The sequence below is a fragment of the Dendrobates tinctorius genome, unplaced genomic scaffold (genome assembly GCF_039654945.1).
Source record: "Dendrobates tinctorius isolate UK_male_01 unplaced genomic scaffold, ASM3965494v1 ptg000135l, whole genome shotgun sequence".
Lineage (NCBI taxonomy): Eukaryota > Metazoa > Chordata > Amphibia > Anura > Dendrobatidae > Dendrobates > Dendrobates tinctorius.
Window position 1 is genome coordinate 9,523,441 of NW_027361803.1, and position 26,478 is coordinate 9,549,918.

General features: G+C 44.8%; 1 protein-coding gene and 1 long non-coding RNA gene across 3 annotated transcripts in view; one reads left to right on the top strand and one right to left on the bottom strand.

Annotated features, from left to right (window-relative positions):
- Positions 1 to 9,266, top strand: part of LOC141048421 (class I histocompatibility antigen, F10 alpha chain-like) — a 490,026-nt gene extending 480,760 nt beyond the window's left edge. For both annotated transcript variants that reach the window (XM_073543971.1, XM_073543970.1), the window contains exons 7-8: positions 1,537 to 1,582; positions 7,068 to 9,266. In XM_073543971.1, coding sequence (XP_073400072.1) covers positions 1,537 to 1,580 — 44 coding nt within the window. In that variant the 3' untranslated portion in view covers positions 1,581 to 1,582; positions 7,068 to 9,266. The remainder of the gene's footprint in view (positions 1 to 1,536; positions 1,583 to 7,067) is intronic.
- Positions 1,152 to 26,478, bottom strand: LOC141048435 (uncharacterized). Its single transcript, XR_012220058.1, has 3 exons — positions 26,329 to 26,478; positions 1,473 to 1,828; positions 1,152 to 1,358 (listed from the first exon to the last, which is right to left on the bottom strand). It is a non-coding gene; the product is annotated as an uncharacterized lncRNA (long non-coding RNA).

Consider the following 26,478-nt stretch of genomic DNA (forward strand, 5'->3'; position numbering starts at 1 on the left):
AACACAGTGAGATGGCCAGGAAAGGCATATACTGAAGGTAGTGCTGGAAAAGTGTTCTCCATTTGCCTGGGAGTTTACTGAGCCTCTCACTGAAGGACACAGCACCAAGCGGGCATCTGTGTGCACCTAAACTGTGAGTAAAGCTTTGGAACTGCACCCAGCTGTGTCCTCTGAATTCTTTCTGCAAGATCTACTCAGCACAGCTACATCTCTTGCCAAATACTAACCCACTATCTTCTACAACAACTATTGCCCTGGGACAACAGCTCTGCCTGTGGAGAGCTATTCCAACTCTGCTGCAATATACCATCAGTCCCAGAGGATCTGCACCACAGCGCTGGTCACTGCTGACCAGAAACCACAGGTGGCGTCATGAACACTTTACTATAAACTCTTTATTTCATCCCTTGTAAATATTCCCCTTTTATTGGACACCCAGGGCCACGGACCGGGTCACCGACGCTGTGACACTGCCCCTTTAAGAAGCGGCCCAGTACTGAGTACCTCGCTGCCCTGGCGGGTGCTCCATGTGCAGGGCTGAGGATTGTAATAGAGTGGGTGGTGCGGTGTCCTGAGCTCTTGGCCACACCAGTGGTGCACTGAGGACCCTTCATTTACATATCTAATAAAACTGTTTTTATATAAAATGAAAGAAGTAATATCTATAGTTCAGGTCTTATTTTATAGGGGGTAAATCTCCTATATGAATGTATAAAATGGGTCAATTAGAATTTTGTGGATGACAGACTCTCTTTAAAGGAAATCATTAAGTTTTTGCTATTCCATCTGAGTGCAGCATAATGTAGGGGCAGAGACCCTGATTCCCTCTTACCAGGCTGCTTGTTGTTATTTTGATAAAATTACTATTTTATCCGTTGCAGATCTAGCAGTTCTCTGCATGCTGAGCTTCGTATAATTCTTCCCACACCACTGACTGGCAACTTTCTGCCTATACACAGGGTACACGAAAATCTGCAAATCAATACAGAGTTATACAGAGCGCATTACTTGTCCTCTAGTGATAATCTCCTGCTGAGAAAAGAGGGATTTTATCAAAACTACAGCAAGCAGCACAGTAAGTGACACAGCGCTGGAATCAGGGTCTCTGTCTTATGTTGCTATCAGATCAGATGGTAAAACCCTGGTGGCAGATTTCTATTAAAGTGGATGAGGAGATAAAGTGCTGGGATTGCACTCACTCCGGTCCCAGAAGATGCAGCGGGAGCTTTATATGCTGCGGACGGCACGGATACAACTTCTATCCAGCGCCATCCCAGTGACTTACATGTACATCCTGATGCAGCAAGTTACGCCCCATGAGGACAGACACAGGCGCCATTCTGTGTGTTAATCGCTCTCTGAAAAGAAAACCAGACACATTTTCTGGAGACTGAAAACTGCTGCACATGAATGAAGAAAAACAAAAAACAGTAAAGAGAAGGTTTCCCGGTGTTTCTCCACCTTCTACTCACATTTCATCTGTGACATCTTAGAAATCTGCGGGATTTTGCTATAAATCATTTCCTATTTTCACAGCTTCGGACACATCCTCCGACTCCAATAATCCGGCCAACGCCTAATGGTGAGTGGTGATGTCTTCTGTAAATGCTGCCGCCGTGCAATGAGGGGAGAATTAGGAGAAACTTACTGGGGTAAAGAGGAAAGTGCTGAGGAGGGAAGGGATTGGATTTGTCTTTTCTCATATATATATTGATCATTTATAATGTGATCGTCACTTACAAGAGAAGAATATAAATGCTGTATATTCCCGGTACATGGACGGTGCAGACTGGGGGAGCAGACAGATTCCTTCACAGCTGGTCATACACTAAAAATGGAGAAAGGAAAGAAAAAGAGTGACAAATTGGAAAAACAATTAGTGCATGAGAAAGTTACAGCCTGGGAGAGACCCCGTCCGTAATAATCCCAATCCTCCCTTTTCTACCGAGATTAAAGAGAATAAAAAAAAAAAACACTAGGCAGCTAGCCCCTCCATTGTCTGGTTGGGTGACTGGTTGTTTTCATCAGTGGAATGCCCCTGTGCTGCCCCAGCCTTTATCAATGTAGGTCTAGTGCATCCCGCTAGTGCATTAGTAAAGGTTTTGGTGAGTCTACCTTTCATGTAATGTGTTTGGTTTTTTTTATTTTCTATGTTCACTGTAAAGAGAATCTATCACCGTGTTGTTGCTGTCTTATCTGAGAGCAGCATTAAAGTAAGTACAGAAACCCTGATTCCAGCACTGGGTCACTTACTGGGCTTCTTGATGTAGTTTGATAACACGCTGTTTTATATGCTGCAGCTCTGCTAGTCTTCTCATTGATGAGTGTCTGTTCGGTAGTCCTATATATTCATGAGCTTAGTCTATCCTCGCCATACAGTACTGATTGTCAGCTTTCTATGTGTTAGGGACGGCGGAACGCACTAAATATTAAATAATAGAAAGTGCGTTCGCCGCCCGGGGTCCACCGTGCAGAAGGTGTTAACACTGCTGCTAGATAATGGCGGACACTAAATATGGCGGTATATCGCACACGGGTTGAACGTCACCCGCTGTGCACTGGTCGTACTCTGTTAACTTCACAGAGACGCTAAAGCATTAACTTAAATACTGAGCCTGTTGGACTGACAGGTCTCAGAGGAGTGCACGCACAGTATATGGCCACAGGAGCTGGGCACTAGGCAGAGGGTCAGAGTCCGTCTAGACCTACCGTGCGTGCGGCGTCGCAACTGCGCACGCCAAGAGGAGCTGCAGACTGCAGCGCGGCAACAGACACTGCCGCTAATCGACTGTGCCCGGTAGCAGGCGCACTGTCGGACGCTAGCACTGTGGAGGATGCTGTTGTGGCTTGCCACTGGCTGGCGCTGACTCTAAAGCTAAGTCCCTATACACACTCGTAATATCAGAGGGAGGGGATCTTAATGAGTCATTCGCAGGTTCATGCATCCATCATCATTCACACAATAGCAACTAGAGACTATACTAGCGCATGGCCGAGCGGCCATGTGAACCTTTTATAGCCGGAAGCTTCCAGCTCCCCGAGATGGACCAATCAGATCACGAGAAGGACCTGGACATGTGACTCCCGATCTCCAATGGGAGATCGTCTTGTGAGCATGCTCAGTAGAGCGACTGGAGGACAGCTTCTGAAGTGACTTGCTGCTGGGCAGCCTGCGCTGCTATTGCCGGCCCAGAGGTGGCAGCAATAGTCAAACCCAGAGAGCTAATCTGAGCAGAGCGTCTGGGACGCCGAGATTGCTGTGCAGGCTCCCGAGCGGTCAAGACCGCTGAATGCAAGGCTCTGGATTCCTGCTGTGCAGTTGGAGGAACCCAACGCCTAACACTATGGGCCATAAGCTGTCAGTCAGTGTTGTGGGTGTGATTATGTGGAGCTTATTGAGAGGACTAGCAGAGCTGCAGCAGATAAATCAGATTTTGTCAATTACAGAAAGTGACACATTGCTGGAATAAGGATCTCTGCTCCTATTAAAGTCTTTCCCCTGATTGGGAAGCATCAACCAAGTGACAGATTCCCAATAATCACCTTATCATCATCCTTGCAGCTAAACCGTGCTCCTCCTATGTAGTTTGGCCTCCTTTAAGGTGTTGTCTAATACTCTGATATTGATGAGCTATCCATAGGGAAGGTCACCAGTATCAGATTGGTGGGGTCTGACATCCGGCTGCTGAAGTGTTTTATTAGTTGCTTCACATAACAATCACACCATTACAATAACATAAAGTGGCAGCAGTATAGCCTGATTGATGTAGGGTGACAGTAGTGTCACAATGTTGCGGGTTTTAACCCTTCATCAAGCTTAAACCAGCAAGAACCAGATAGGAAATTCAGTGTGGTATTTCTCAGCAGTGTGAGGGATGTGACCTTACTTTCAGCCACTGTAACATGGTCTGGGTCATTATACAGGGGTTTCATAATAGTGAAGAAATGTCCATTGTGGAGAGTTCTGGAGAATTAGGAGGACGGGAGAAGGCCCCAGACTGATGGACATCTTGCAGCACGGAGATAATGAGGTTTATTTAATGAGGTCTGGAAGACGGTGGATAAGGTCTGATACAGTCTGTAACTCTACTGGAAAGTACAGGAGTCCTTGCCGTATCCATAGATGCTGTCTGATAGATTTATCTTTGCTGTTGAGTGATATGGAGGCTGCTGTAAAAGCTCATGGGTTGTATCTACAAAGTAGTCGCTGACTGGTGCAGTGAGCTAAGGGGAAAATGGTCAGCACTTGGATCAGTACCAGAGAGGGAGGGAAAATAACAGAATCACAGGTCAGAGATGTGGTCAGGAAAATACCTTCCCTCACCCCTGTGCTCCCGTCTATCCATGCTGCCAATACAGGACCTACTGAAGATACGCCTGTCCCGCCTTTGCTGGGCAGTACGCTTGCCGCTCAGCTCGTGCTGCATATAGTTTCCCCGTTGGGAGCGGTTTCCTTTTCTGCCGGACCGCACATTCACCTTACAGCCAAACCTCCCTAGTCCTCCTCTCACCCGGCTTATGAATCCTCAGATACCTTCACCACAGAAGAGGTGACGTAAGAGAAGAAATCAGAGGAGCAGGTGTTCTTCCTCACACCACCACATGGCCTTTTATAGGGTTGGATTGTTTAATTTACTCCTTTGTGTAACCTGTCCTAGCAAATAACGGGATAATCTCCTATGTACAGTGCTGCTTCATAGTTTGGGAACCCTTCAGAATTTTCCATTTTTCTGCATAAATTTGACACAAGTCCTAAAAGTAGATGCATAGAACAAAACCAAACAAATGAGTCAAAATATTAGACTTTGATTTTTTTTTAAATGAGGAAAAATGAACCAATATCACAGGTCTGAGAGAATCAAAAGTAAGTGAACCTTTAGAATTAGCAAGGTAAAATTAGTCTGATGCTTTCAATCAATGGGATGCAATCAGGTGTAAGTGGATGTCCTGTTTCAGCGATCTATCAAAGTCTGATCATCAATCAAGTTTGTAGTAGTGTATCATGGCACAAAGGAGATTTCTGAGGACTTCAGAAGAAGAGTTGTTGATGCTCATCAGGTTGGAAAAGGAAGCAAAACATCTCTAATTAGTTTGGACTTCAAAACAAGGAAAAGTCAGACATATTGTACAAATGGAAGAAAATCACCCTCCCAGGGAGTCGTTGATCAGAAATGATCACTAATAGCAAGGTGTATAATAGTCCATGAGGTGACAAAGGAACCCAAGGTGAACTCTAAGCAACTAAAGGCTTCTCTCACAATAGTCAATGTTCAGGATTCCACCATCAGGAGGACACTGTACAACAATGGTGTGCGGTGTGCATGGCAGGACTGCAAGTCATTTCTCCTCAAAATGAACATTGCTGTCAGTCTATACTTTGCTAAAGATCGCATGGAAAAGCAAGAAGGCTAAAAGGAACAATGTCCTTTCTATGGATGAAACTAAAATAGAGCTTTTTGGTTTAAATGAGACACATTGGTTTGGAGAAAGAAATACACTGCATTACAGCATAAAAACCTTATACAATCTGTGAAACACAGTGGTGTCAGGGTGTTAGGACTTGGACTGCGTACCTGTTTTGTCTGCTCTTGCCCTTAGTTCTGTTGGATTGTGCCCTTACCCAAAATGGAGTTGCTGGCTTCACGGGGGCCATCGTGTTTCCTGTCTGCTGCATATATAAAGGAACTCTGCACACTATACCTTGCTTGTGTATCTTGTACCTTACTAGCTGGAAGGACTTGCAACCTGTTTGTTTCTTCTATTCCTCGGGATACCCCGCTTGCTTCTGGATTTACGTACCACCGGAAAGACTCTGTTGCCCTACACCTACTCTGCACCCACCTCCGCTACGGTCTGCCCTCCATTAGGAGCCGGCCCGGGCTCTGGATCCTGCCTTGCTGGACTTGTATTTGCACCCTCGGTCTGTACTACTAACATCTGCATATTCTTGAGACTGTCTTATTGCCTGCTAGAGTTGTAGTTTGCATCAGTTATCTGAAGTTTATCTCTCTTGAAAATATGTATGTATCATGAACTGCGATATACCGTGTTTGTCTTCATTCTGACCCACGTCATCAGTCTCCATAGAACTTTAGCATAATCTTATTACACAGGGTTTAGTCCAGTTTTGCTACATCTAGGCCAGGATGGCGGCCATCACTGATGAAACTATAGCACTCAGAGGAAAATGTCACAACACCTGTCCATGAGCTGAATCTCAAGGGAACGTCTGTCATCCTCCAAGACAATGAACCAAAGCACATAAGTCGTTCTACAGAAGAATGGTCAAAGAAGAATAAAGTTTGAATGTACAAGTCACAGTCCTGACCTTAGTCCTATAGTGGAAGGAGCTGAAGTGAACAGTTCATGGGAGAAAACCACCAATATAACAAAGGTGAAGCTGTTCTGTAGAGAGAAATTAGCCACAATTCCTACAAGCCGATGTGCAGGACGATCCAACAATTACTGGACACATTTAGATGCAGTTATTGCTGCACACGGCGTCACTCCAGATACTGAGAGCAAAGGGTCACATACGTTTGATCTTTTTCCTCAATAATAAAATTACAAAATCTAAGATTTTGACTCATTTGTTTGGATTCTCTTCATCTACTGATAAAATCTGATGTATTTTTAGGCAAAATTTATACAGAAATATGGAAAATTCTGAAGGGTTCACAAACATTCAAGCGAGACTGTATGTGCTGCTGTCAGGATGTCCAAAAGACTCCATTTACCACCGCAGCTATCTGTCGGGGCTTGTGGACGATTCCCAGTGACATCCAGCTTATGGCTATGACGTGACTCGGGATCAGCGGCAGATAAGTGATAAATCTACAGTCACATAATTATCTCTATATATAACTGTACAGTCGTCACCCAGAGGTGTTGTGTCCTTTACACAATGTGTCTCCTCTCACTTTCTGGCGTAGTAAAGCTCATGTAGTGACATACACATATATTACTGGTACTTTCCCCCATTATAGAAGGTGATGGAGCATTTAGGACATTATTAGACCGGAGTAATGATCTCTAATGGGAACGGTTTGTACTTTTTCTCATTACAGAACCGGACGAGAGACGTCTTCTGCCTCCATCCTTGTGGACTATGAAGAATCTCACCTTTCATCTGTCATTACTTCATTGTGTGTGATTATATAGGAACCGGCCGTATGCAATAATCTGATTATTATTTCGTCTAATCTCGGAATAAAATGACCGCTCATAAAAAACAATTACAAAGCAGAATTGTGAGGCCTCCGGCTGGGTCCTGGTGATGGAGGTCACGTTTTCTCGGAAGCTTTTGGGTGAAGTCTTTACATATTTGTGTCTCTTACACAGTTATTCTCATTAATGGCGCATTATACTGGGGGCGGGATCGCTGCATATAACATTATGTCGCTTTATTTCATGCTTTTTACATTCGTTATAACATTTTCTGTGAGGATTTGGGTTTCTTTTTATTGTAGCTTCAGTTTTGTTCTGATTTTATTGATATTTTTCTATTGATATGATTAGATATCAGTACAGGAGACAACAGGGCACAGAGCAAATGTTGTATTATACCGGAGGGGTCATTATCCGTTCTTACATGTTACACAGGGAAATGCAGAGGTCCCATGTAAGGCCTCCTTCACATGTCCGTGTTTCCAGTACGTGTGACCCCCATCTTTGTCATGGACCCCACACGTCCCCATTATAACCTATGGTGATCTTCACATGTCCGTGTTTTCCAGCAGCTGGATACCAAAACCCAATACAAGTCTACGGGTCTGTGTAAGACGTGTGCAGCGCACGGACGGCGTCAGTGTACGGTCCGTGTGTAACACTGCAGAGTATAGGAGAAGCTTTGTCATTTCATTCTTTATCCATACCGGAAACACAGATGGCACACTGATCCAACACACTGGTGACACCGGGCCTGTGTTTCCGGTATCAGGTTCATATGGACGTGTGACGGGGCACTGATCGCTCAGCTCACATTTAGGCTATGTTCACACTGGGCGTTTTTGCAGTTTTGTTTTAATGCAAATTTTTGGCTGTGTTTCATTACCAGCAAAGTCTATGAGATTTTAGAAAATCTCATGCAGACACCTTGGTTTTTTTGTCATCAGGATTTTGTGCTTGTCATGGTTTTTTGCACAGTGGAGCATGTCACTGCATTCAGCATTTTGTCTGCTCTTTTTCAGCTTTTTTCACCCACTGAAATGAATTGGTGTTGAAAAAACGCACCAAAAACGCAGGTATCAAGTTTTGCTGCGTTTTTTTTGTTGTTTTTTTTTTTTGCCAAAACCTGATTCTATAGAATAAGATTTTTTTTTTCAACAATAAACTTTATCAGCATTTCCAAGAGACAAATCTAGCAAAACCGCAGAAAAAAAAAAACTAAGGAAAACATGCTTTTTTCTCCATCTTCTTTCCTGCCAAGAGATCAGGTTTTGCTGCATAAAAAAACGCCAAAAAAACACCTAAGTATGAACTTCCCCTTACACTGCAGGGTAATAACGCCATCTGCTGCATGTGATCCCAGCGGGAAGAGGAGGATCGGGGCCGGGTTATTATAAGGAGAATGTATAGGGATGAGTTTAATACAGATACTAGTGGTGCGACTGTATATCACTACTGCAGCAATAATAATGACCCCTGTATTGTAGTGACCCGATGCACAAACACCGAGAGATCCAGCTCTGACGCCTCCTGCAGATCAGCGTGGACGAGCACTGTGACTGCGCTGACATGGACCTAATGATCGTCCAGACTAATCTGCATGTGGCTTCAGAGTTGGGTTTCTCGGCGCTGACACATCGGATCACTACCAGACAGGCGCCATCTTTATTGCTGTACTGGGATCTATACAGATGGACCACGAGACTCGGCAGTAAAATCGTCCTGACAGGTTCCCTTTAAGAGCAGCTGATCATTTGCCAGAAGTGGAGAGAGCGATAGTAACAAGGATCTATTAAGAAAAATGTTTGTGGATCAGAATATGCTAATTTTATGCTAATGACCGAGCTCCTGACTGAATGTGAGGCAATCAGCCCCGAGACATTATATAACACCACGAAATATCATCCAGAATAACAGAAATCAGAAGGAAACATAATCCCCGGATTTTCTGCTCCAGGACTTGGTTTGGTTTTTTTGTATAAAAATTGGAATAATTATAATAATTAAAATGTGATCGCCTGTATTGTGTGAAGCTGATATAAATGGATCTTACAGTATTTCCTGATCACTGATCTATAAATAAAGGACATTTACATCGATGTCACAGTCGTCTTTTTCCGTTACTTTTACTGTGGAATTTAATACAATGTTTCCCATGTTATTATAATTACAAAAAGCTACAAACTCCGGAATATTAGAAAAGTGCAATTCATTCTACTGGGGACAAGAAACTTACTGGGGAGTTTATCTCCAGAAATATAACACCTTCCGGGCAGTCACGTTACTTTTTACATAACATTATTTTTCCGTCCGGTCGTATGAGGACTTTTACGGGAGTTGTAGTTTTGGATTTCATTTTTCCTTCGCTTAGTGTGGGATAAAGAGGAGCCGGGAACTTGTTCTGCAGATCTGTCTGATTGTGGCGATAATGACGGGTTTTCCCCAGATTTTATTGTTTTTAATAAATCGTCATTTTCTGCCCCCATTACTGTTATGTTCTAATTACTACTGTACATTTTTGGGAAGATTGTAGAGAACGAACAAGCGGCAATTCTAAGTTTCCATTTTTTCCTGTACAGAGTGTAACGTGTGGAGTAATTGATTTTATAATGATAAATCACACTTTTACATATACATTATAAGTATGCATATTTTTATTTTTTTATCAATATTTATTTTGGAAATGGGTGTGGGGTGACTTAAGCTTAGTTTTTATTTAATATATGAAAAAAAAAAAATTGAAACCCAATTTAAGGTACATGTGTTTTATCTTTTAGGGCTCATACTCACTTGCGAGAGACTCACTCCATTTTCCATGAAAACCTGGCACGGCTGCCGGGACTCGGACCGGAGCGGTCGGCTACATGTATTTCTATGAAGCCGCAAGCTACAGTCCCAGTACTGGCGGCAGTGCCGGGTTTTCATGCGAGAGACTCGCACAAAAATGGAGCGAGTCTCTCGCAAGTGAGTATGAGCCCTAAATATTTATTCCATGTTTTGGGGAGGCAAGTAAAATAAAAACGGCTAGTCTGGTATATTTTTTTTTTCCATTGTGTTCACCATGTAGGTTCAATAATCGGACATTTTTCTCACAAAATTAGAATATCATCAAAAAGTTAATTTATTTCAGTTCTTCAATGCAAAAAGTGACTCTCCTCTATTCTATAGAGTCATTACACAGAGTGATCTATTTCACGTGTTTATTTCTGTTAGTGTTGATGATTATGGCTTACAGCCAATGAAAACCCAAAAGTCATTATCTCAGTAAATTAGAATACTTTATAACACCAGCTTGAAAAATGATTGTAAAATCTGAAATGTTGGCCTACTGATATGTATGTTCAGTAAATGCAGTCAATACTTGGTCGGGGCTCCTTTGGCATCAATTACTGCACCAATGCGGCGTGGCATGGAGGCGATCAGCCTGTGGCACTGCTGAGGGGTTATGGAAGCCCAGGTTGCTTTGATAGCAGCCTTCAGCTCGTCTGCATTGTGGGGTCTGGTGTCTCATCTTCCTCTTTGACAATACTCCATAGATTCTCTATGGGGTTAAGGTCAGGCGTGTTTGCTGCCAATCAAGCACAATGATTCTGTTGTTTGTAAACCAGGTATTGGTCCTGCTGGAGAATGACATTTCCATCTCCAAAAAGCTTGTCAGCAGAGGGAAGCATGAAGTGCTCTAACATTTCCTGGTAGCGGCTGCGCTGACTTTGGTCTTGATAAAACACAGTGGAATGAAACAAAGTCCAGCTCACTGTAGTAGACATCTTAAGAAATTCGAAGCACGGAAATGCTGTGTCAGGGTGTGAAGCAACCAAAAGAAAGGAGGATCCAGCTCAAAGAAATAGTGAAAAAAGCTTGTCTTTATTCACTGAAAAATGTGCTCAGTAGAGGATAAAAACATCAGCGTGAACAGTGAATAAAATGCGATATCGACGCGTTTCTAGTGACTAAGCACCCTTAATCATGATATCCCAGATCACTCTGTAATGACTCTATATAATAGGAGTTTCACTTTTTGTATTGAAGAACTGAAATAAATTAACTTTTTGATGATATTCTGATTTTGTGAGAAGCACCTGTAAATCCCCTCGATCCCTCATAATATCCTGCACTACATCCCTCTAACCACTAACAGGGGATGTCCAGTAATGTACAACCGCTTTCTAAATATTATTGTTCTCCACAAAAATAATGCATACTTACTGCCTATGATGTCAGCACTGTGTTTCTCAGCAGCCATGTGGCATTGTATTGGCAAGTGACTGCTGCAGCCAATCACTAGTCGCTGATCGACTGCAGCGGCCATTTGACATTATGTCAAGAAGCAATCACAGCTCAGACAACACAGGAGAGGTGCCGGTACGGGAGGAAATTATGTGTTCTTAATTTTATGTAGGGGCAGACTAGGAGTTAAGAGGTTATCAAGCATTGGACAACCCCTATAAATGTCACAGATCATAGGTTCTTTAACCCCTTAATCCCATGTGACGTACTATCCCGTCCATGTGCCCTGGGACTTAATTCCCAGGGACGGGATAGTACGTCACAGCGATCAGCGGCGCCCACGTGGTGAGCGCCGCTGATCGCGGCCGGGTGTCAGCTAATTATCACAGCTGACACCCGGCACAATGTGTCAGGGGCGGTCACGGACCGCCCCCGACACGTTAACCGCTTGCACACCGCGATCAAACACGATCGCGGTGTACCGGGGGTTAAAGGGAAGCATCGGCAGGGAGGGGGCTTCCTCCGTGCTTCCCTGAGCCCCCCACAGCAGCGCAATGTGCAGCGCTGCTGCGGGGGGCTCTTTCCCTACAGGCCCCCGGATTCAAGATGGCGACGGGGACCTTCAGGGGCCTGTAGGGAGCTGACTTCCTCAGTGCCTGCAAAGCGCAGGCATGAGGAAGTCTGCGTCTATGCCTGTGACAGATCGCTGATCTGTCACAGTGATCTGTGATGTGATGGATCAGCGGTCTGTCACAGGACAGTGATGTCCCCTCTGGGACAACGTAATAAAGTTAAAAAAAAAAAAGTGTAAAAATAATTAAAAAAAAAAAAAATCGCTAAATAGATTAGAAAAAAAAAAATATATTCCCCAATAAATTCATTTTTTGGAAATAAAAAAAGAAAAAAACAATAGAAGTACACATATTTGGTATCGCCGCGTCAGTAACGACCTGCCCTATAAAACTGTCCCATTAGTTAACCCCTTTAGCGAACCCCTTAAAAAATAAAAAAACGAAGCAAAAAAATAATGATTTATTATCCTACCGCCGAACCAAAAGTGCAATAACGCGCGATCAAAAAGACTCATATAAATATCCATGGTACCACTGAAAACGTCATCTTGTCCCGCAAAAAACGAGCCGCTATACAGCGTCATCAGCGAAAAAATAAAAAAGTTATAGCTCGCAGAATAAAGCGATGCAAAAATAATCATTTTTTATATAAAATAGTTTTCATTGCATAAAACCGACAAAACATAAAAAAAGACCTAAATGAGGTATCGCTGTAACCGTACTGACCCGAAGAATAAAAGCGCTTTATCAATTTTACCGCACGCGGAACGGTGTAAACGCACCCCCCAAAAGAAATTCATGAAACGCTGGTTTTTGTTCATTCTGCGTCCCAAAAATCGGAATAAAAACCGATCAAAAAATGTCACGTGCCCGAAAATGATACCAATAAAAACGTCAACTCGTCCCACAAAAAATAAGACCTCACATGACTCGGTGGGTCAAAATACGGAAAAATTATAGCTCTCAATATGTGGTGATGTAAAAACTATTTTTTACAATAAAAAGCGTCTTTTAGCATGCGACAGCTGCCAAACATAAAAACCGCCATAAATAGTAAATCAAACCCCCCGTTATCACCCCCTTAGTTAGGGAAAAATAATAAATACATTTTCTTTTAATTTTATTTCCATTTTCCCATTAGGGTTAGGGCTAGGGTTAGGGCTGAGATTAGGGTTAGGGGTGTGTTGGGGTTAGGGTTGGAGTTAGAATTGGGGGGTTTCCACTGTTTGGGCACATCAGGGGCTCTCCAAATGCAACATGGCGTCTGATCTCAATTCCAGCCAATTCTGCGTTGAAAAAGTCAAATGGTGCTCCTTCCCTTCCAAGCTCTGCCATGCACCCAAACAGTGTTTTACCCCCACATGTAGGGTATCAGCCTACTCAGGACAAATTGCAAAACAATTTTGGGGTCCAATGTCTCCTGTTACCCTTAGGAAAATAAAAAATTGGGGACTAAATGATCATGTTTGTGGAAAAAAATGATTTTTTTATTTTCACGCCCAGGCGTTATAAACTTCTGTGAATCACTTGGGGGTTCAAAGTGCTCACCACACATCTAGATAAGTTCTGTGGGGGGTCTAGTTTCCAAAATGGGGTCACTTGTGGGGAGTTTCAATAGTTTAGGTACATCAGGGGCTCTCCAAACGCACATGACACCCGCAGACCATTCCATCAAAGTCTGCATTCCAAAACAATTCCTTCCGAGCCCCGACAAGTGCCCATACAAGCAAGAAAGAAAAGAACCAGTGCATAGACGTCCAATGTAATGAAAAAAATCACATAGCTTTTATTGAAAAACACAGGTTAAAAATGGCAGGCAAGGGGTGACACAAAAAGAACCAGAGCAAGAAGGTACACAGGGTCTGCAAAACCCTGATATCCAGAATTCTATGTTATAACACATGGTAGAGTGGGTGGAAATGGTTAAATCCGTTTAACGACTAATCAAACGGTCACAGCACATAATAAATAGCAGGCCAGTTTATTCTACAATATAGGGTATAATCCCCAACAGGACTGCTACACTTAAGGTGATCATGCTGAGACCAAAGAATACACATAAATACATACCAGGAGGGGAGGACACTGGACCCCAAGCTCTGAAAACCCCCTGGCCTGCTATTTATTATGTGCTTTGGCCATTTGATTATGACAATTAGTCATCAGTTAAACGGATTTAACCATTTCCACCCACTCTACCAGGTGTTATAACATAGAATTCTGGATATCAGGGTTTTGCAGACCCTGTGTACCTTCTTGCTCTGGTTCTTTTCGTGTCACCCCTTGCCTGTCATTTTGCCATTTTTAACCTGTGTTTTTCAATAAAAGCTATGTGATTTTTTCATGACATTGGACGTCTATGCACTGGTTCTTTTCTTTCTTGCTTGTATCTATTTGCAGTGTGTCCTGCACTGATTTGCTATGGGCTGATCCTAATGCTTGTTATGTTTTGAATTTATTTACAAATACTACATGATGTTATTTTGTCTCAGCCCTGTGGTCTGTCATGTGTACCCATACAGTAGTTTTCTCCCACATATGAGGTATCAGCGTACTCAGGACAAATTGGACAACAACTTTTGGGGTCCAATTTCTCCTGTTACCCTTGGGAAAATAAAAAAAATGGGGACTAATTGATCATGTTTGTGGAAAAAATACGATTTTTTTATTTTCATGCCCGGGCATTATAAACTTCTGTGAAGCACTGGGGGGGTTCAAAGTGCTCACCACCATCTAGATAAGTTCCTTAGGGGGTCTAGTTTCCAAAATGGGGTCACTTGTGGGGGGTTTCCACTGTTTAGGTACATCAGGAGCTCTCCAAAAGCAACATGACACCCGCAGACCATTCCCTCAAAGTCTGCATTCCAAAACGTCACTACTTCCCTTCCGAGCCCTGACATGTGCCCATACAGTAGTTTTCTCCCACATATGAGGTATCAGCGTTCTCAGGACAAATTGGACAACAACTTTTGGGGTCCAATTTCTCCTGGTACCCTTGGGAAAATAAAAAAATTGGTGACTAAAAGATCATGTTTGTGGAAAAAAGACGATTTTTTTATTTTCACGCCCAGGCATTATAAACTTCTGTGAAGCACTGGGGGGTTCAAATTTCTCACCACACATCTAGATAAGTTCCTTGGGGGGTCTAGTTTCCAAAATGGTGTCATTTGTGGGGGGTTTCCACTGTTTTGGTACATCAGGGGTTTTCCAATCGCGACATGGTGTCCGATCTCAATTCCAGCCAAAAACGTTAAATGGCGCTGCTTCCCTTCCGAGCTCTGCCATGCACCCAAATAGTGGTTTACCCCCATGTGGGGTATCAGCGTACTCAGGACAATTTGCACAATAACTTTTAGGGTCCTGTTACCCTTGGTAAAATAAAAATTGGGGGTGAAAAGATCATTTTTGTGGCAAAAAAATATGATTTTTTAATTGTACCGCTGTACGTTATAAACTTCTGTGAAGCCCTTGTGGGTTCAAAGTTCTCACCACATATCTAGATAAGTTCCTTGGGGGGGGGTCTAGTTTCCAAAATGGGGTCACTCGTGGGGGGTTTCCACTGTTTAGGTACATCAGGGGCTCTCCAAACGTGACAAGGCGTCCGATCTGAATTCCAGCCAATTTTGCATTGAAAAAGTCAAACGGCGCTCCTTCCCTTCTGAGCTCTGCCATGCGCCGAAACAGTGGTTTCCCCCCCACATATCAGGTATCAGCGTACTCAGGACAAATTGCACAATAACTTTTGCAGTCCAATTTCTCCTGTTACCCTTGGTAAAATAAAAAAAATTGAACCTGAAGTATTTTTTTGTGAAAAAAGTTAAATGTTCATTTTTTTTAAAGATTCAAAAAATTCCTGTGACGCACCTAAATGTTTAATAAACTTCTTGAATGTGGTTTTGAGCACCTTAAGGGGTGCAGTTTTTAGAATGGTGTCACTTTTGGGTATTTTCTATCATATAGACCCCTTAAAGTGGCTTCAAATGTGATGTGGTCCGTAAAAATAAAATGGTGTTGCAAAAATGAGAAATCGCTGGTCAATTTTTAACCCTTATAACTTCCTAACAAAAAAAAATTTTGGTTCCAAAATTGTGCTGATGTAAAGTAAACATGTGGGAAATGTTACTTATCAAGTTTTTTGTGTTCCGTATCTCTGTGATTGAAGGGCATAAAAATTCAAAGTTGGAAAATTGCAAAATTTTCAAAATTTTCGCCAAATTTCCGTTTTTTTCACAAATAAACGCAAGTTATTTGAATGAAATTTTACCAGTAACATGAAATACAATATGTCATGAGAAAACAATGTCAGAATCATCGGGATCCATGGAAGCGTTTCAGAGTTATTACCTCATGATGGGACAGTTGTCAGAATTGTAAAAATTGGCCCGATCATGAACGCGCAAACCACCCTTGGGGCTTAAGGGGTTAAAACAATCTTTTTTTCTCTTCTGGGAGATGGTAACTTGACAGCAGCTGATGGGTAGAGTGGTAGAGACCTGGCAGTAGTCCTATGACTTATGGAGACAATATCCCATCCTCCAGTAGTGACCGGTGATTACTGGGATGTGATCATAGTGTTTGGGTAGCATTTCACGTTCTTCGATTCTTGATGAGGGATTTCCCAGAACACGACAAGACCGGTCACGTTACAATATGGAGACTCCATACAGCCTGCACAGAGGCTTCTCCAGGTGATGAATATATCTAAGCTGAATTATTAGCACTGGAGAAGAATAATCGGATACCAGACCCACCGCGACACCAGGCCCCTCCGACAGCGATGGCATCAGAGGTCCGAGGAGAAGAAACATTTCTCAGGATTTCCCCGTCAGTAATATGGTTGGGAATCACTGAGTTATGGATGAAGTAGATCCACAGACGATCAGCATCGTTCACACACATTGTATATGATTTCTATGATATTAGATTTTGGACGGTACCAGCAGTTAGAAATAAAATATGATGTATAAAGCAGATAATTAATAAGCACAGTCTGATCAATACATTGTATGACCAAAGAGACGTGACAGTGCCCCCTCCCCACTGCTAGGAAGGTCAGGATTAGCCCATTTCTGGGGGTTTGAGTGAAATTATGTTTAATTTGCCTTTTTTTCTGTTTTTTTTGTGTTGTTCTAATACACACACAGGAAATGAAAATGTGTATAAAAGAACCTGTCAGCAGGATTGTGCACAGTAACCTATAAAAGCAAAAGGTGGCTCCTTTGAAGAACCTAGAATATAAGACATATTTTCAGTTGTTTCACACTTTTTTGTTAATTATATAATTCCACATGTGTTAATTCATAGTTTTGATGCCTTCAGAGTGAATCTACAATTTTTATAGTCATGAAAATAAAGAAAACTCTTTGAATGATAAGGTGTGTCCAAACTTTTGGTCTGTACTGTATATATATATATATATATATATATATATATATATATATATATACAGAACAATATACAAGTATGCAGTCAAGAGTGTAGTACAAGGATAAGGTATAGATAGGTTGCAATTACCATGTTATGTAGCATGTGACCACAGGGAGGAGCTGATGGATCACAGGTCCAAATCTTAGTTACATGGTTTTCCTGGCTGCGTCAGTAGATCCTCCTGCCAGTAGAAAAACCTAAGTACCCGTTTAGCTTTTTTTTTGCTTTAATTATTGTATTGTTAGCGTTGTTACTTATGACTTGTGTTTTGAAACTGTTAAACTGTAAAGCGCTGCGGAATATGTTGGCGCTATATAAATAAAGATTATTATTATTATTATTAAGTAGTTATAAATTATAAACCTAGCACTCAACTTTAGGATATTCAGAAGAATATTTATTGTAGCACGTAAAAAAAGTTTTGGTCAAATTTTGACCTTCTTCAGTTACATACCAGTTAGAACCAAGTTGTGCTCACGGTGTTTTTCCTTCTCAGTAGAAAAAACTAAGTCCAAAATGAGGGGCTGCGTTATATCTCTTAAGGCTGCTCCCTCCCACACTCTGTGCCTACCCCTGGGCGTGTGCAGCCTCTGTCTTCCCATATCTGATTTTTCTGTCCAGAACCGTGGAGGCTCCTAAGTTTCTGCCAAAAGCTCTGAAAGGAATGGCAGTGGTGTCACTGGATTCTGCTGGATGTTATCTGCGCATAGAGATTAAATATGCCTACCGTATGTAATGCCTGGTAGCTATGCTTTATAGCTCAATAACGCAGAGTGCTACACGTGGCTGCCAGGCACGGGCGTGTGGGGGAAGGAATGCCAATTCCGATTATGTGCTCGGCTAGTCTCAGAGATATTGCATTTTATAGGTCATTTTCCAGATTCAATACCTCAGAGCCTTGCTGTGACCTGTAGTGTCTGAGTTACACAAAAGGAATTTAGTTTGGCTATGCCTGCACTAGAATTCACACCTTTGTGCTAATTGGTGGTCACCGAGCTTTAAAGAGCTTGTTCCTGGAGTTTATAATGAGTGGTCTGAAGAAAGTATTTTTGGGCCAAACTTTATCTTGATGGGGAATTCCATCAGAAATCAAAATTATATCAGAAATCAAAATTTTCCCATACATTACATTGAGCAAGTAAAAAAAAAAAAAATAAAAAAAAATTGAAAATTGCGCCTGCCGCGCCTGTGAGGATGCAGCTATCGGAGTTCAATACACACCGATAGCTGCTACTGCGCAGGCACCATTTTCAAATTGATTTTTTTTTGTACTTGCTCAATAACATCAAGAACAGTTATTACTAGGACACTAAACATGCGATTATGTTGCAGTGCAGATGCCGGAAGGTTTTTTTTTCCTTTTTTTCAGTATTTACAGGTATTCATTATGTAAACTAGGGGGCAGATCAGTGACCTGTCAGAAGCCATACACATGAATACCTAAGCAGAGCACCACATGAAGACCCCCACAGGTCGCCCTGCAGCAAGAGCATATCTCAAAACTGAAAATAAAGATTAACCCCTTCATGACTGGAGGTATTTTTGGTTTTGCTTTTTCATTTTTTGCTCCCCTTCCTCCCAGAGCCATTACATTTTATTTTGCTGTCAATATGGCCATGTGAGGGCTTGTTTTTTGCGAGACGAGTTGTACTTTTGAAAGACACCATTCGTTTTACCATGTCCAAGTGAAATTGCAAAAAAAGTACAATTCCACACTTGTTTTCTGTTTTACTAGGTTCACTAAATGATAAAACTGACCTGCAAATATGATTCTCCAGGTCATTACGAGTTCATAGACGCCAAACACGTTTAGGTTCTTTTTTATCCAAGTTGTGAAAAAAATTCCAAACTTTGTCAAAAAAAAAAAAAAAAAAGCGCCATATTCTGATACCCATAGCATCTCTATTTTTTGTGATCTCACGTCGAGCTGATGTTTTTAATGATACCCTTTTGGTGCAGATACGATCTTTTGATTGCCCATAATTGCATTTTAACGCAATGTCGTGGCGACCAATAAAATGTAATTCTGGCGTTTTGACCTTTTTTCTTGCTACGCCGTTTAGCGATCAGGTTAATCCTTTTTTTATTGATATATCAGGCGATTCTGAACGCGGCGATACCAAATATGTGTATTTTTTTACTTTTGGAATGCTTCAATTGTCTCCTTGGGAGACTAGAAGCTGCCATAACCCGATCGGCTCTGCTACATACAGCCGATGATCAGTTCGCCTGTATGCAGCTGAATTACTCACTTGCTATGAGCGTCGACCTCTGGTTGTCATGCCAACCCATCGGTGACCCGCGATCACGTGATGGGGGTCACCGATGGGCGGGTTTCCAGCACGATTGCCGGCAGCGCATATTAGATGCAGCTGTCAGCGTTTGACAGCGGCATTTAACGGGTTAATAACTGCGGGTGGATCGCGATTCCACCCGCGGCTATTCCGGGCACATGTCAGCTTATCAAAACAGCTGTACTATTACGCCCGATGTTGGAAAGTGGTTAAACAACAGCCGCAAGATGGATTTCATCACCAGGTATCATTGTAATCAGTATAACGGCGCCGACCTGACACTGTCTGTAGTTACTGAGCACAATCCTGCTGACAGGTTCCGTACTTCAGTGCACATTACGACTAGACTGTATCTACCTTCACTCAATACACTGACACTGAGTGAGGCTGCGCCTTCTAGTCGACATGTGACTTCATGTATGTAAATCACATACTTTCAGTCATGTGATCACCGCTCCTGGTGAGAATCCACAGTCAGTCCACAGTATTAGTGATGGGAGGATTCACAAGTCTGCAGTCACAAAGAGTAAGGCCGCTTTCACATTTGCGTCTGTGTGCAGTGTTTCATCCGCAGCAATCCGCATGCGTCATGTTTCCCTATCTTTAACATGGTGTACGCAGGGCCATTGCGTTCGCATGAAAACGCGCACGCATGCGTCGTTTCGCGGAGTGCGGCGGTGTCAGGCGAACGGATAAAGTTGCATTTTTTGAGGCGACAAAAATCCGTCAATGCGGATGAGTGCGTAAAAAAACCCGCATTACTGTCTATGGAAACACATGCGTACGAAATGCATGCGTTTTTCACATAATCATGTCTGGGAAATGAGACACGCCCATTGGGTGTGGCTTGTTTCAAGGAAATTCTCTGAACGCATGCGCTCAAAAAGCGCAAACAAAAAACAAATGCAAGCGCATGCAAATGCAGCGTTTTTTGCCGTCATGCGTAAGCTGATGCGTTTAAAAACCGCTCAGTAAACATGCGTTTGTATGCGTTTTGACATGCGTTTACGCATGCAGAGGATACGCTGCACACACAAACGCTAATATGAACCTAGCCTAACACATAGACTCAGAGTGACCGCAGACTTGTAGCCTAAGGTCAGACAACCTCTTTAAATGGACATTTAGGCTATCTGCCCACGTTGCGTGTTAAAACGCACACCGAAAACCGGACTCCTTCCCAGAAATCGCGCGTTTTTTTCCGCGCGATTTCACCGCGATTATGATCGCGATTTTGCCGCGATTTTCGTGTGCGATATTCAAGCACTTTCCAAGCGATTTGAAGCATCGCTTGGAAAGCGATTGACAGGTTGGTCACACTCGTCAAACATAGTGTTTGACAACTAGTGTGACCAGGTGTTTACTATTGAGGCCGCCTATGCGGCCTCAATAGTAAAAGATAGAATGTTAAAATGCTAAAAAAAATTAAAAAAATCGGGGTATGTTTACCTTCCGGCGTCCCGCGCTGCCATCCCGGGCCTCAGCGTTCCCAGTAATGCCTTGCGAGACCTGTGATGACGTAGTCTCACGTTGCTATAGCGATCTCGCGAGACCACGTCATCACAGGACCTTGCCGCAAGGCATTACTGGGAACGCTGTGGCCCGGGATGACAGCGCGGGACGCCGGAAGGTAAATATACCCCGATTTTTTATTTTTTATTCTTTTTTTTACAGGGGTATGGTACCCAGGGCCTGGAGGACAGTCTCCTCTCCTCCACACCGTGGGTACCAACCGCACAGGAGACGCTTAACTTCGTGCATGGTGGGCATAGCCACATGCGGGAAGTCAGCGATTCTCATGCATTCCTATGGGTGCGGAATCGCGGCAATTCTTTGCGATTCCGCACAAAAGAATGAGCATGCTGCGATTTTTTCCACAATGCGATTCCGCCGCAGAAAAAAAGCGCAGCATTAGCACAGCATGTGCGGAATGCCATAGGAATGCATGGGGGGCGTTCTGTACACGATTTTTAAACGTTTTCGCAGCGTTTTCGCACCGAAAATCGCGGCAAAAACGCTTAAAAATAGCTACGTGGGCACACAGCCTTAGGGTAAACTTTTGTAGCCTCTGGATGCTGTCATCCACATCCACCCTCATAATATGGGCACTAACATACACCTGTAAGGGGGACGACCAGACCACCGGTACCTGCGTGCCGGGTCTGGAACTGATAAGGCTGCATCCCCTGTTCCCTGGGGGAAGCAATAGCAAGCGGGACCTTCCTCCTGACCAAGGGGGGCGGGGAGATAAAAAGGAAAAGCGTGCGCAGCAGGACGTTTTGGCGAAAACAGAGGGCAGCGCGCAGTCAGGCAAGTGGCGCGCTCCGCTTCCCCTCCCCACAAAGAGCATCGGCGCCGCAACAGGCCGCACTGACAGGATTCCCTGACATTTGCAGAGGGACCGCTGTGCTGGGTGAAGCCATGTGTCCAGCAGCGCCAGGCAGAAGAGTGCTCCGTCCTGGGAGCATCAGCAGCACGCAGACCAGTGTCTGCCGTCTCCTGCTGCCAACACTGGGGACCAGAGAGGGAGGTGCAGTGTGTGCCCGGTGACTACAGAGAGAGGTGCAGTGTGTGCCCGGTGACTACAGAGAGAGGTGCAGTGTGTGCCGGGCGACTACAGAGAGAGGTGCAGTGTGTGCCCGGTGACTACAGAGTGAGGTGCAGTGTGTGCCCGGTGACTACAGAGTGAGGTGCAGTGTGTGCCCGGTGACTACAGAGTGATGTGCAGTGTGTGCCCGGTGACTACAGAGAGAGGTGCAGTGTGTGCCCGGTGACTACAGAGAGAGGTGCAGTGTGTGCCTGGTGACTACAGAGTGATGTGCAGTGTGTGCCCGGTGACTACAGAGAGAGGTGCAGTGTGTGCCCGGTGACTACAGAGAGAGATGCAGTGTGTGCCCGGTGACTACAGAGAGAGATGCAGTGTGTTCCCGGTGACTACAGAGAGGTGCAATGTGTGCCCGGTGACTACAGAGAGAGATGCAGTGTGTGCCCGGTGACTACAGAGTGAGGTGCAGTGTGTGTGCCCGGTGACTACAGAGTGAGGTGCAGTGTGTGTGCCCGGTGACTACAGAGAGAGGTGCAGTGTGTGCCGGGCGACTACAGAGAGAGGTGCAGTGTGTGCCCGGTGACTACAGAGTGAGGTGCAGTGTGTGCCCGGTGACTACAGAGTGAGGTGCAGTGTGTGCCCGGTGACTACAGAGTGATGTGCAGTGTGTGCCCGGTGACTACAGAGAGAGGTGCAGTGTGTGCCCGGTGACTACAGAGAGAGGTGCAGTGTGTGCCTGGTGACTACAGAGTGATGTGCAGTGTGTGCCCGGTGACTACAGAGAGAGGTGCAGTGTGTGCCCGGTGACTACAGAGTGAGGTGCAGTGTGTGCCCGGTGACTACAGAGTGATATGCAGTGTGTGCCCGGTGACTACAGAGAGAGATGCAGTGTGTGCCCGGTGACTACAGAGTGAGGTGCAGTGTGTGTGCCCGGTGACTACAGAGTGAGGTGCAGTGTGTGCCCGGTGACTACAGAGAGAGATGCAGTGTGTGCCCGGTGACTACAGAGAGAGATGCAGTGTGTTCCCGGTGACTACAGAGAGGTGCAATGTGTGCCCGGTGACTACAGAGAGAGATGCAGTGTGTGCCCGGTGACTACAGAGTGAGGTGCAGTGTGTGTGCCCGGTGACTACAGAGTGAGGTGCAGTGTGTGTGCCCGGTGACTACAGAGAGAGGTGCAGTGTGTGCCCGGTGACTACAGAGTGAGGTGCAGTGTGTGCCCGGTGACTACAGAGTGAGGTGCAGTGTGTGCCCGGTGACTACAGAGTGAGGTGCAGTGTGTGCCCGGTGACTACAGAGTGAGGTGCAGTGTGTGCCCGGCGACTACAGAGAGAGGTGCAGTGTGTGCCGGGCGACTACAGAGAGAGATGCAGTGTGTGCCCGGTGACTACAGAGAGAGATGCAGTGTGTGCCCGGTGACTACAGAGTGAGGTGCAGTGTGTGTGCCCGGTGACTAGAGTGAGGTGCAGTGTGTGCCCGGTGACTACAGAGAGAGATGCAGTGTGTGCCCGGTGACTACAGAGAGAGATGCAGTGTGTTCCCGGTGACTACAGAGAGGTGCAATGTGTGCCCGGTGACTACAGAGAGAGATGCAGTGTGTGCCCGGTGACTACAGAGTGAGGTGCAGTGTGTGTGCCCGGTGACTACAGAGTGAGGTGCAGTGTGTGTGCCCGGTGACTACAGAGAGAGGTGCAGTGTGTGCCCGGTGACTACAGAGTGAGGTGCAGTGTGTGCCCGGTGACTACAGAGAGAGGTGCAGTGTGTGTGCCCGGTGACTACAGAGAGAGATGCAATGTGTGCCCGGTGACTACAGAGTGAGGTTCAGTGTGTGCCCGGTGACTACAGAGAGAGGTGCAGTGTGTGCCCGGTGACTACAGAGTGAGGTGCAGTGTGTGCCCGGTGACTACAGAGTGAGGTGCAGTGTGTGCCCGGTGACTACAGAGTGAGGTGCAGTGTGTGCCTGGCGACTACCAGAGAGCAAGGCGCTGTAAGCTCCATGTCCGTAAGTATAGTGCACGTGCCACATAAGAGTGACCGGGTACGGGACTGACACTTGCGCCCTGACTTTGCCAGTGTATATTTGCCGGGCCACGTTGGGCTCGTACAGGACTGTGGCCCGCGCCCTTGCCAGCCACTGCAGCATATGGACTAGGGGCAGCGGAAGGTTTCGGAGACCGACCGCTGCCACCGTAAGACAGAGCACTGATGCCCACAGGACCCCACTGGAAAAGACACCGCGCCAATCGCTGCCGGCGCTATTGACTTCCAGCAGGAGTCACGGTCTGAGGAACTTCCGACACAAGTGTTTCACAAGAACTGCTGCTAAATGATCCTTTCTTCTTGAACTCTGCATATCCTTTTACAATTAGACTCTTTATTCCCCTGTTTAACCCATTACCTCCCTGCTTAGTTTATTACCTGTTCATTAAAAATTGTTAACCCTTGCTCTGCCTCCTGTCCATCACTGCATCCCGCTACCTGCTCACACACCCATCATCTCATAATACACCTGTTATAGCCCCTCACAGTACAGTGTAATGCCCACCCTGACACCTGTCACCACACAGTGACACAGGACCAGTGGCGGATTAAGTGTACTATGGGCCCGAGGCTGTTCATAAAATCTGGGCCCCTGTACCCCACTTCCCAGGAAAACATTTTCTGTCAAAATTTTGTGGCTCTTCTCACAAAAACACTGCATATGCTGATTTTTAGGTATACAAATGGTAACATTTATTAGACCATAAAAACAAAGAAAAGTTAACTTTTTTCTCACAAGAAATTGTATTGTATGGTCAAACAATATAAATAATATTAAATCGGCTGTTCCCGAATTTGGCGCCCCCCCCCCCCCCGGGCGGTGAATGGCCTGCTCGGATGCGGGGTCTGGAAAGGAATAAAATGGCCGCGCTTGGGAGGGGGTACCGGCCTGGCCGGCTACTGGTTAGGGATGTTTAATGATTAATCACACAGTCACAGACAGACATTCATTTCTGACACACTGCCTGCGACAGTGCTCCCAGGCAGCACAGACAGTAATGTGCAGGCTCAGCGCCGCCTCCGCTGCCCCTGGCCGCAGTATAAGTTACACTTATATATAAAACAATACCAAATGGAACAATTCGCAATGTACCCCAGGCGAGTCACCATTTGTAAAATTATGACTCAAAGGGGATCGATAATGGACACTCCCACATAACATGTTAACACAAAAAAATGGAGTGAAAGTCCAAAATATTTTAGAAACGTAAGAAATTTATTATACATAAAAATCGTACTGACAATTATAAACAACATCTACAATGAAGGAATCGGGTAATATCAGCTGCTAATTGTCCTGTCCATATAATATTAAGTGAAAAGGAGCCAAGTGCTTCTTGTAATGATGGGCCATAAAACCGGGACACAAAGTGTAGGGAAGAACCCAGGTGCGCACCCTGAGGAACAACCCCGTTATCCCGTGCTAAAGTGCTTACCCATCATGTGCTCCAGCCTCCAGGACAAGTGCAGCGCCGCCACGCTGCACTTGCGCTGGTGGCGGCGCTGCACTTGTCCTGGAGCACATGATGGGTAAGCACTTTAGCATGGGATAACGGGGTTGTTCCTCAAATAAATTTCTTACGTTTCTAAAATATTTTGGACTTTCACTCCATTTTTTTGTGTTAACATATAAGTTACACTGAGGCTGTGTGCACACGCTACGGATTAGGTGCGGATTCATCCGCGCGGATTTTGTAAAATCCGCAGGTGAAACCACAGGTCAAAATACCTGCGGTTTTACCTGCGGATTGCTCTGCGGTTTTGCCCTGCAGTTTTTCATCTCCTCAATAGAGGAGATGGAAAACCGCAGAAGAATCCGCAGAAAGAATTGACATGTCAAAAACCGCTGCGGAACCGCAGCAAAATCCGCAGTGTGTGCACACAGCCTTACACAGGCTGCCTGCGACTGCCTGGCTGCTGTGTGTGTGAGTGACTCTGTGTGACACTGAGGAAGGAAGCCGCCCGCAGGGAGAGCTCAGCAGCTGACTGAGCATGGAGGGAGGCTGGGGAGAGGCCGAGCATCCTCCTCCCAAATGGTGAGTGACCTGTGACTCACCTGCGCTAGCCGCTGCCAAAATCTCCTGCTAATACTCAGTCCTCTTCTCTCCTCACTGTGCCTCGGCCGGCCGCCTCCACGCTTCTCTCCCGAGTCCCACAGCACAGAGAGGAGGAATTTCTGCTCCTGCCGTGCTGCGCCGCCCCCACA